This window comes from Syngnathus typhle, linkage group LG2 (genome assembly GCF_033458585.1).
Source record: "Syngnathus typhle isolate RoL2023-S1 ecotype Sweden linkage group LG2, RoL_Styp_1.0, whole genome shotgun sequence".
Taxonomy (NCBI): domain Eukaryota; kingdom Metazoa; phylum Chordata; class Actinopteri; order Syngnathiformes; family Syngnathidae; genus Syngnathus; species Syngnathus typhle.
In genome coordinates, this window is record NC_083739.1 from 3,538,257 (window position 1) to 3,550,231 (window position 11,975).

At 43.0% G+C, this 11,975-nt stretch overlaps 1 protein-coding gene across 1 annotated transcript in view; it reads right to left on the reverse strand.

Annotated features, from left to right (window-relative positions):
- The window catches only part of LOC133146687 (adenylate cyclase type 6-like), a 36,118-nt gene extending 24,423 nt beyond the window's left edge, over positions 1-11,695 (reverse strand). The window contains exons 1-3 of the mRNA XM_061270647.1: positions 11,522-11,695; positions 10,515-10,663; positions 8,306-9,200 (exon numbers count right to left, since the gene is read on the reverse strand). Of these exons, the coding sequence (XP_061126631.1) occupies positions 8,306-9,199 (894 nt within the window). The 5' untranslated portion in view covers position 9,200; positions 10,515-10,663; positions 11,522-11,695. The remainder of the gene's footprint in view (positions 1-8,305; positions 9,201-10,514; positions 10,664-11,521) is intronic.
- Positions 11,696-11,975: the final 280 nt, after the last annotated feature.

Below are 11,975 nucleotides of genomic sequence, written 5' to 3' on the forward strand. Positions count from 1 at the left end.
CAGGAGTGGCAGATACAACCAATTCCCACAAATGAGTTAAATCGAACAAAACATTATGACGATGACAAAAATGCCATTTTAAATATACAGTGATCCCTCGCTACTTCGCGTTATGTTTATTTTTTTTCCAAATTAAAAAAACATTTAAAAGTCAAAATAAAACGTCTAAATTGAGGAAACGTGTCTAACCTTTAGGACATTGCTCCAAATGTTCGTTTACATTCCTTTAGAAGTCCGAGTTTGCGTGTTAGCATGATCGCGAATTAGCATCTTTCCGCTAAATCGTTAGCTTGCCCAATACTTCTTCTTGGTGACCGTAATTCGCAGATTTCACTTGTCGCTGGTGGTTTTTGGAACCAAATATCCGCGATAAACGAGGGATTACTGTATATTATAATTATAAATACACATACATAGCAAAATAATTAAAAGTTTTGAGCTTTTTTTTTCACAATGATCAACAAACTTGGAACTATAATGTTATTGAGGTACTGCCCTGCATGCGTGAGTGAGTGAAATCATAATTCAATACCAGTTAGTTGGGATGTTAGAAAAGGATGATCTTAGTACATCACATGCAGAAACAGAGTACCAAATCTGTTGGAAAAAACAAGTAATAGAAAATTAGGCCAATAGACAATTTTGCAAGCATAATCTAATAAAAGATAAAAATGACCGCCCTTGTTTTGAAAGTGACGTAGCTGCATTTGAGTGCTTTTCCCAATGTTTCAACAAAAAAACGTAATCACATGAATTGGTTTTTGGTGTACTCTACATCTGTTTTTTTTTCTCTCCCAAATGGTCTTGTGTTACTTTGCTATTGCAACGAGTAAGTGGGCATAATTGATGATAAGGCAACGTGATTCTTTGTGAGGTTTCTGCACTTGAGAGCGAGGATCCTGTGACTTCTTCAGATGAATCATGAGACGGGGGGGGGGCCTCGTTAATGTGGACGAAATGACTCATGTTTGGTCACAGACAATACGAGAATGTGCTGTCAAGCCTTTTGCTTTAGGGTTGTTATAAAGAGGTGTTGTGGTAACGAGGTAAGCGATTTGTTCAATGGTGGCCAAAGTGCTCACTCCTCTCTCCGTCTCGTTCTCTCTCTCTGTATACCGTATTGGCCCAAATATAAGACGACCCTGATTATAAGATGACCCCCCTCTTTTTCAAGACTCAAGTTTGAAAAAACACTTTTTGAACACCAAATTTAATTTTTATACAGAAAATAACAAATATATATAAATATATATATATATATATATATATATATATATATATATATATATATATATATATATATACTGTGGATGGATGTACTTTACTGGCTTTGTGTGTGTGCGTGCGTGGCATTTGAACAGCAGGACATTGTTCCGTGTTTGCGCAGCGATGGCAATCATGTTTGTCAATTACGACACGGTCTCGTCGGCGCATTCTCTCGCCATTACACTTGCTGTTGACTGTTTAACTATGCAACAAATAATGGGCGGGGGGGTAGGGGGGGGCACAGGACGGATTAAGCGTGACCGTTGTCTTGTGTTGACGCTGAACTCTGACACACAACTATTCACCTTCATGGAGAAACAAGGCTATAAAGGCCAGAGCTTGCATTCCATGCTGATCAATATTTAACGCCACTAATGGATTCCAAATATATTTGTGCTGGGTGGTTGGCCGTCAGCCATGGCACTTCAGCCTCGATGTATTTACTTTCACACAGAGCCAAGTTGTTAGTAAACCACGAGCAACCATTGCAGTCACCCGGCTATTATTAGGCCAGGCTATTATTTTCTTTCTTGTTGGCGATGTTTTAAGAGCAATATATTATTCATAACTGATTCCGAACTGTTCTTATGGTTGTTCTTCTATGGTGGGAGCAGAACATCAGAGGTGGAAAAAATAATCTGGATTTAAGTAGAAGTACCGTAGTTTCCGCATTATAAGGCGCACCTAAAAACCTCAAATTTTCTCAAAATCCGGTGCGCCTTATATATGGGCCAATATTGAGCCAAGATTTTTCTACGACCTCGTACTTTGTCATTCGTCATTAAAGTGTTTGTGTGAGTAGTGCCAATAAAGGTTTGAACTCTGGAACGATCTCATGTGGACTTTGTGCTCAACGTTGTGATCTAAGTAAAACACTTACATTTTCTAACTCGAAATTTCATCATCTCATCTTTTTAACAATATCAAAAAAATCTTAGATGTTCATAAAAAAGAAATGAGCTTGCATGAACAAACCCCTATCACAGTGTGTTGCCATTACTCGGCAACAGAATGTGTCCTTGGGTGTGGCCAGCTGACCTCGAAGCCCTGGTCTAGATTTAAAAAAAAAATAAAAAATTACATCAGCAGTCCATATTTCACCATTGCCAGAGTGTGTGCCAAATACAGTAATTGCCTAAATGGTTACAGTGGCCAGTCAAGCTTTTCTTATGTAATACTACTTTAAATGAATCATCCCGGCCTATGTCATATTTGTGACATTTCATCAATGGCTATCTTGCTCTCCAGTCAAGCGCAGTGATCAGTAAGTTTCCATCAGTCCCGCATCCGTCCGACCCAACAACAATCTAGAGTAGGAACAGGTTTTTCCTCCCGTGCTGTAACAACACACAATAACAAACAGCCTGATGTACTTTTGATACCGGACTGCCCTCCTAAAGCGTCTGTCAAGAGATCCTTCTAAGGACCAGCCGGTTTGGGATTTGAGAGCCAAAATTATCCCTGCCGCAGGCCAAAGAATATCATATGTTTGCTTGAATGTAAATCCACATGACTTTTTTTCCCAAGGGTCTGGTTATGTTAGAACCCAAACAATGCAATCCAAATCGTCCCTTTTAAGACATCTAAACGAACGTTAAGGCTACAGCTGTCATATGTATGTTATGGAAATACATAGACTATTTCCAAACAGAACATGTCTCTCATGTAAGTGTGTCTGGTGCCTGTGAACAAAAGTGGGCTGTTGTAAACCAGACTAATCTGGTTTACGCCATGTATGTTTATATATTACAAGTCCCTGTCACAGGCTTTTGGCCGTTGTTGACTTTGAAGGAGGAAGAGGCTCAAATGATCAGTCGCGCATGTGTGTAAACTGCTTAGACAATAAATCTCTAACCCTTGATAGGATACTTTGGGTTAATAATATACAGTAATCCTTCGTTTATCGCGGATATCTGGTTCCAAAAACCAAGTGAAATCCACGAAGTACAGTCACCAAAAGAAGTACTGGGCAGGCTAATGAGTTAGCGTAAAGATGCTAATTCGCGATAGTGCTAAAGGACTTCTAAAGGAATGTAAACGAACATTTGGAGCAATACTCCATTGTCCTAAAAGTTAGACACAGGTTTCCTCAATTTAGACGTTTTATTTTGGCTTTTAAATTGTTTTTTAATTTGGAGAAAAAAATCCGCGATGTAGTGAAGCCGCGATAAACGAAACGCGAAGTAGCGAGGGATCACTGTATTTTTTAAAATGACCTCTGAACTGAAAATGAAATGTATAGGATACCAGCGAAAGGAGACCAGAATCGATTCATGTGCTCACTCATCCAAAGTCCTGTTAGGAAGTGACCAGAAGGATTTTAGACCAACTGGAGACACTTGGCTGACTCTGATATAAAGTATATATATATAGTAGTCTAGACGAGATGTAACAAAGGCATGGATTCAGTCCAAAAGTAAATTAATGTTTGAAATATTTTTGTTTACTGTCAATAATAGCTTAGGGGCAGAGTTCCATGGCAAATGTCAGTTGTTGTTCACGCACCACACGTACACAATGCTATCATTGCTAGCTAGCGCATGTGAATATGGGCCGCGGATTCCCCAAAGTTTATGTCTTTCCAGTTTGGAGCGGTTAGAAATTCACGATAGGACAACACTCGGTAATCTCCTCAGAATGTCTGTCCTCCAAAGTGAACTTCCTTGGCTGCCAGAGTCACTTTATCTTCATCTGTCCGTCGGACCCCCTTAGAGTCGAGTAATGAGACATGAAACTGGCCGTGAGTGTGGAGAGCTCAGTGTCAGCTCTCTGGGAAATAAAAGGTCGCTTCGTTTGAGATGGATCTTTTGAGAAAGGATTCTTTTTTATAAAATAAGAAAAAAAAAAAGGGCAGAAAAGACTGGCAGCTCTTATGAAGTCCGATGAGTCATACCCACACTATTCATACCCTCCATCCGTGTCACCCTCATTACATCCATCATCCCCCCCCTATGGTCCATTGAGGAGGTCTTTCACAAAAAAAACACTTTTATCCCAACCGTCATCACTCTCACATCTTCTCAGCTCTACGTGCGGCATGGACATCTCCACAGGGAAAATACAAATAAGGGAAAAACAAGAGAAAGCTGGGAGGAGGATGAAGTCCCAGAAGGAGAATGCTACTTTCCCAGATCAGGGAGCCTAGCCATGTGACGCTAGGGGCCACAAAGTTTGTGTGAGGTTATGTGTGTGATATGGAGAGCGTGACAGGCTGAATGGGCTCTCTCTGTATTCACAAAAGTCCAAGTAGCCTGGAGCCAGACGGATGGATACCTGGTGAAATTGAGCTTACAATGAGATACCGCTGCTGTGAGAAAAGCCAGAGGTGGCCAAAGTGCTCACACTCGGTATTTAAGTGGAGCTACAGATACTTGTGTAGGAAAAGACTTGGGTTAAAAAAAAAAAAAGCAGACAGATAGCTAAAGAGACTGAGAACAAGACAGATATTGATTCCGCCATTCTGGAAATTCACCGTCCCACTGGGCATGCCGAAATATCAAATATTAAAATGTGAAAAGTTTCTGTATAGATGTTTGTTTTAAGACTGATTCAACTCTCACGCTTGAGTCAAAGTAAAAAAAAAAAAAAAAAGTACAGACTGAAATATAACTCATGCTGTTTTTTTATTTATTTTAAGCTAAGCGCTAGTTAGCGTTGTTTCGACTTTAGCTGATTTTGTGAACTGCCAAACAAAATAAAAGTCAAATTAGGTCACGATAAGGACTAAAAATACACTATGCTTTTTTCAGATTGTGTTTGTAGGTTGCAGAGGTGTCAAATCCAGGTAGAGAAAGTCAAAACCATGCCGCAGTTTGGCTTTAGCTTTTCATCAACTGGCAGGTAAACAAGCTAACTCTTGCTTCTCCTAATCTATTGCCCTAGTTTACATTTCTCTGTGTCACTGCTGTCCCCTTTTTCCCCCCCAAGACCTAAATTAACTAATCAATGGTTTACCTGACTTCCCCTCCCTCTTGTTACCATTTTTTTGCGTCAATTGTCACTAAACGTAATTCGGCAAATTAGAAGGCGCAGATTTCTTTTAATAAACGTAAGGTAAAAGTCGTCTCAAAAAATAAACACTACAACGCTACCCGATAAGCCTTCTTAAGTACAGTAACAAATGATTTGTACTTGATTACTTCCCACCACTTCCATTTATAGCGACTCAAGCGTATAAACGTTGGATACGGTTCATCCAAGTCATAAACAAGCCCAAACAATGTTGCTATCCTTCCTCCCACATCTATTTTAAGCTTGAGTGAGAGAGCAACAATCTTGTTGGGCAGTGCGAAGCTTATGTTCCATCATTGATTTGCATGTTGAAGTGGAACATACCGTTATCGGGGCCCGGGGGGAAAGGGGGCCAACAAATGTGACCCGGCCGGGCGAGGCAGCCGACAAATGTGTAAATGTGCGCCTGTAGCCAGGCTGTCTGGTCTGCAGCTCTCCACGCACATACTGGAAGCTCACTCAACCGGCGAAGTTGTGTCAACATTGTCTCATTCCCAGTGGCCCCGCAGTCATCTGGGTTGCTTCATCACCAAGCTCGGTAAAAAAAAAAAAGAACAACCTGCGGTGCATTTGACTTGGCAAGTTCGACCCAAACGTTGTCGCGACAGACAAATATGAACAGTCATTTATTTTCTACATGAGTCTGTAAGGTGGTGACAATCAATTATCCTCCAGATTATTCCATCGATTAATCGGGGGGGAATCGTCACGATCTTTTCCCAGCCGACGACAAATCGAAGGACTCATCTAGCGTTCTTTGTGACGGGTTGTACGGCCTCAGCATCCCAGCCAGTTCGGCACTGTTTCATTTGACTACAATGGCCTCCTTGTCACAAGCTGGAAGGGGGGATTGCGGACTGAACGGCACCGAACGACATGATCACGATATCGTGTAGCTCCACAATGAGAATAAAGGCGCTTCATAATCACGATTAGGCCTCTACAAAGCTCGCTCAACCCAAGTCACCTTCCACAAAGCTCACCAAAAAAGTTGCCTTCTGACAAACGACACAGAAAAGCTCCTTCTCAATAGATTGGACAGTTGGAGTGAAGTTTTTACCGACCAAAGAAAAAAAAATCAATCCCACTGCTTTACCTGCTTCAGAAAGCTGCAAATCTAACTATAAAGCTCGGAATAGTCTCACAGCTAAATTTATTCAAAGCAGCGGACTTCCCTCTGAGACTTGGAGAGCCCACGGGCTTATTAATCGTTTCCAGACCCGGAAACAAATAAAGTCAAGCAGCTGATATCTGCTCAAACGATCGTGACGTCTCAAAGCGCTCACAGCTGCTTTTCATAAATCAACTTTTTCATTTATTCTGCTTTTATGTTAGGAATCCATCCAGATTTTTCATCTCATTTATTGTTTTTTTTTTTTTCTATCTGTAGAGCACGTATGGCGCTACGAAGATATATAAATAGCGCAAAAACGAAATCTCATTGGAGAAACTGACGAGAGCTTGGGAAGGATCTACTTTCGACATGCCAGGAGCGCGCAAAGAGCTGGAACAATGTTTGTCTTATATTGATGCGGAGGGAAAGTAGGGCGTCTCCATATGAGGACAGTAACAACATTGTGCTCCATTGTACGTTGATGACGGTGGGCCGCCGCGGTGGCCCGCCGACTATCTCGTGCTCACAGCAATTGAAAGAAAAAAAAAAATGCAAATGGAAAGCATTTTTTATGTTATATCAATATTGCCCCACTTTTTGGATATTGTTGCCATTTTTCAAACCATTCAAACTTCCAAATAGTTCAAAAATTCAGGCTATTTTCTAATCATTCCTACGTGAGCAAAATTCCACACATTTCACGATAACCTTTCAAAATTGAAAAAGAGGCTCAACGCATTTACCGTTTGGCATTTCCCGGCTGAATCGAAACTTCAAAACGCTGAGCTCATTTAGAACATCATGGGAACTATTTAGCACGTTCCCCCAACATTCCGACATTTTCACAGCGGGATTCCCAAACAAAGAGATATTTTACGTATCTCCCTCTTTTCACATTTTTTGACCGATTCAAACCGTTCTAACTTCAAATCTCGTATTTTATACTTCAACAGTTTGTCTTAGCTCCACTTCAGCTCTTCAGCTTTTATCTCACACACAAATAGCATTTTCCAGTTAGCAAACGTGCACCACTATTCAAACGACACCGTAAGCGGATAGTTCTGAAGAGCAGGACCTGAATCCAAAGTGACGCAATCCAAGTTTGAAATGATGTACAATCGTATTGTAACATACTCATATTTTGCCAGAACATTAAAAAACAAGTCATGAGGTCCGTTTGATCTGGACCTGTTCCAAAACCTTTTTGTATCTCATTATCTCCATTATTAACAATATCAATCAACATTTAGTACATTACTTCTCACTGTCAAAAGTAACAAACTTTTAATGTTCAAACATTTGGCAGCATGCTCTCTCCGTGCGTCTATGAGTTTGTCAAACGATAGCTTGAATGAAAAAAGAGAAATTGTACTTAGGTATAAAAATCACATTGAGTTATATGAAGTTATTTTGAAAAAACTAAATTAATGTCATATCAACAAACACGTATATGATCTTGTTAATTAAGTTTCGCCATTTACGGACTGTGTACATTTTTCCAAGATGGAAGTCATAAAAGTACGAATGCAGCTTAAGACACACTATTGTAGGTTGCTACTTTCTATTTTGGCCTAAAGGTACTCTCAGAAAAAAGCTTTTTTATCTTGTGTGTAAAATGCTTAATTGGAATCTATATTTTGAAAATATTAGCGATGACATAAGACTGTTGAGCTAGCTAGCTAGCTAGGGTTTGCCACCTAGCGAGCTAGCCGCTGATTGGTTAGCTAGTGTATGCTTGTCAGTCGTGATAAAAAGGTGGAGAGTCAATGAGTGTGTTATGTTTAGGCTGGAGCACATTTAGAAAATACACACAAGCACATCGAAAACGTTTCAACTCCACACACAAATAAATAAGTCGTGTTTTATCCGGGCCGGAGAGCGTACGAGGCTAAAAACAATCAAGCTGCGACTTACCAATTCCGAGATGAACGTGTCCTCTCGATTTCTCTGCCACGCCGTCAGGGTGTGGATGACTGACAGCGTGATGCCGCTAAGTACAGCGGCTCTCATTCGGACAGGCAGCAGTGTGTAGATGATGTAGATGAAGAAGACCGTCCACCAGACGCCCTCCGAGGCACTGCGGGGGTTCACCATCAGCACCCCATACACCTGCACCACAATCAGCACCCCGATCACAAGGTAGCTCACAATCCACATGTAGTCCTGGTGGAAGCAGTTGCGGTTGCACACCACCATCACGGCCAGGAAAAGTGTCATGGCCACGCAGAGGACGGTGACGTAGGCCACGTCCGGACCCCGCTGGATGCAGTGGAAGGTTAGCATGACCCCGCACACCACCACCAGGACCCCCATCAGCATGGTGAGAGAACTCTGGTTGAGTCGGAAGAAGTAGCGCTGGTACAGACGCTCCAGTTTAGCCGACTGGAACTTCTTGGAGTGAAAAACCCACAATACTCGCATCCAGCAGTCGGTGGCGCTCAAGGCCTTGCACCGGCCTTCGGCGGATTCCCCAAAGTCATCCTCCTTCCTCCCCTTTGGTTCGCCGTCCTCAAAGCCCAAGTCTACTGCCTTCAAGCCCAGATCCACTCCTTCGCCCATCCTTTTCCCGTAGTGGTCCTCTTGCCATCCGCAGCGCAGGCCGAAGTTCCCTCCGCTCGTCCCCGCTCGAGTGTGGTAATGGTGGCCGACCGCATTCCGGGGCTCCGGGTCCTCGGGGTCCCTGAGACAGCTCACGTAGCGAGAAGTGCATAGCGAGGACTTGGTGTTCTTCTTTTTGCCATTGCGCTCTCCCCACGCTGTCTTCCGCTCGTCCACTCTGCCGACAAAGAAGCCTCTGGCCCACGACATCCTGTCGACAACGTGAGGGACAAACAAGACATAGGTTCATAAAACGGGTCTCGGATTAGCTATCTAATGGACATATTTTTTTTAGCGAAGAGCTGTCGTTGTCATGTCAACTATTCTTTATCGATACAATATGCACAGCAGTGCCGTGAAATTGCTCAGTTGGGAGTTTGACCAAATTTGGGGAGGAAAATATGCCTCAAAGTTCAAACAACTTCAAACATCAGCACTGTTCACTCTACGTCATTTCAGCTAGCATCAAAAGATATTTGTTTGGGTTTTATTTTATGAAAGGACCTTTGTGGAATGACAACAAGAAGAATATCCAGTGTGACGTTAGTGCGGTCTCATGCTAAGAGAAATCTGTGCATACTTTTTTTGTGTTTGGGTTTCATGATAGACTGAGCACTGCAGTTTTGCTTCTTTCAAGACACCTGACTGGATTTATATTGGTAGGTTGCTACTCCCTGTTTTTGTCCCATAGCTATTGGCTTAATAGTACTTTCACTCTTTTTAATTTTCTTTATATTATCAAAAAGAACTTCATCTGGTATAGTTGACTGGTGTGGCAACAACAAACTTACTAGCTAGCTAGCTAGGTAGCTACCCAGCCACTGAGCGATTAGCCGATGTACGCTAATTGATACACTTGTGATTACGTGTGTGTAATGTTTTGACATTTTGTTACTGCTTGATTTCATTTGACCCTTGCGTGACAGTTAGGAGCCTATTTTTGTGCCAAACGTAAGTCCAACACAAAGCACGGCTTAACTGTGTGCATGGTTGGAGTTTTCTTTTGCTATTTACGTAGACTCGCGTGGGTAGAAATGGGTGTTTGCGCCCTTGTGGGAGTGAACACAGCCGACTTCAGTCCTGCCATTAAAACAGCTTCTACAATCCCCTTCAAATTCAGCGCCTAGCAAATGCCCCTTTCTGTAAAGATAGAGCCCTAAATATTGAATAAAATAAATTTATTGGGAAATTTATTACGCCAACTCATTAAATTTAAAAGCATTTTTAATTGGTATGTTGTTGTTTTTTTTACAAACTACAGGAAGCATTACCGTAATTTTCGGACTATAAGTCGCACCGGAGTATAAGTCGCACCAGCCATAAAATACCCAAAAAAGTGAAAAAAAACATATATGTATATAAGTCGCTCCTGAGTATAAGTCGCCCCCCCCACCCAAACTATGAGAAAATAAAAACGCGACTTATAGTCCGAAAATTACGCTACTTTATATTTCTTTGTAGGAGGAGTCAAATAAGAAAAGCAAAAAAAAGAAATTAGATTTTACGGGTGCATGTTTCCACTTACCTGTGTGGTTTGTTGGATTTTAGACTCCTCTTTGGGCTAGTTCATGCCAGCAGGTGCACCAGTCAGAGATGTTTCTTTCTGCAGTCTCCCAAAGTATTAATGTATTAGCCCTGCACACGATCGGTTACCTCTGTCGGCCTTCATGTCTCCTGGGGGGGGGGGGGGGGGGGGGGGGGAAACAAACCCAAAATCAGCTCCAGATCAAGATCAGGCCTCGACTACCTTCAAACTACCTGTATATCGGTTCTCACCAGTCGACTGGTCCCTGCCATCTATCGCAACAATCTGCTGCTGTCATTAGTGTGGTCCATTTGACAACAAAGGCCTCCGGAGTGGGCACCAATCAGAGATCAAGAGCTCTCCAGCCACATTCAATTGTCCATGCTTCCATGAGATCTTATGACTCACGGAAGCTAGCTTCAATGACACCGACCTCCAAACCTAATAAGCAAATCTCTGGATGAAGGAGGACAAACCATGTGGAACTTGGAAGGTGCACGTGAGGCAGACCACCAGGAGCATGATCGGATCCTAAAGGAGCCTCATTCCCACTGTAGCTCCTGCTGTCATGCAAACTATGAACTAGATATTCCAATCCCTGAGTGCAACCATTGGACCAGGCATGCTATTCCTATATACGGCGAAGTGGAACAGGCAGACCGATGGTGGCGGCGGCGGCGGCCAGTTATTACATAACAGGACGCTGGGTCGACAGCTCTCTGTGTTCACTCACTCACGTGCAGCAGGCAGCACGCCCGCGAGTGCACGCCGTCGTGCAGCCCCCCCGTGCACGCTGCCCTCTCACGAGTCCCGGAGCCCAACATTCCGCGGGGCAACTTCATGCACGGCCGGGGATGTGTGGCAAAGACCCGGACGCGCGGTGGATGTTTGGACTGAGATGTCAAGTGGCCAACACCGCGGAACGGTGCAAATTTAATCAGCACTTCTCTGGCAGTGTCACTTTGACGCATTTGAGCGCAAGGTTCACACACACGCACGGAGTGTACCTTTGGCGAGGGTCGATCTTCCAACACCCGCAGCGGAGCAGCTCCAGGTTCCACCCCCGAGACTCCAGGTTCTATGTAGCCGCCGACGCTGGAGCCTGATCCGGATGCAGATGCGGCTGTGTGAGCCTACGAGCTCCGACCTGAAGTCTGCTGCTTCTACTCTCTCTCTCTCTCTCTTTCTTTCTCTCTCTCTCTCTCTTTCTTTCTCTCTCTCTCTCTCTCTCTCTCTCTCTCTCTCTCTCTCTCTCTCTCTCTCTCTCTCTCTCTCTCTCTCTCTCTCTCTCTCTCTGGCGCTCTATCGGACAGCCAATAGCACCATCTAGTGGTTATAATCAGCAATACGTATATATTTATTTACTCCCCGAATATAAAAAAAGGTTGCCTCACTCTTTGCTGCTGTTTTTCCAGCAAGTGGCGCCATTGGTCACAAACTTCACACTAACTCCAATTATTG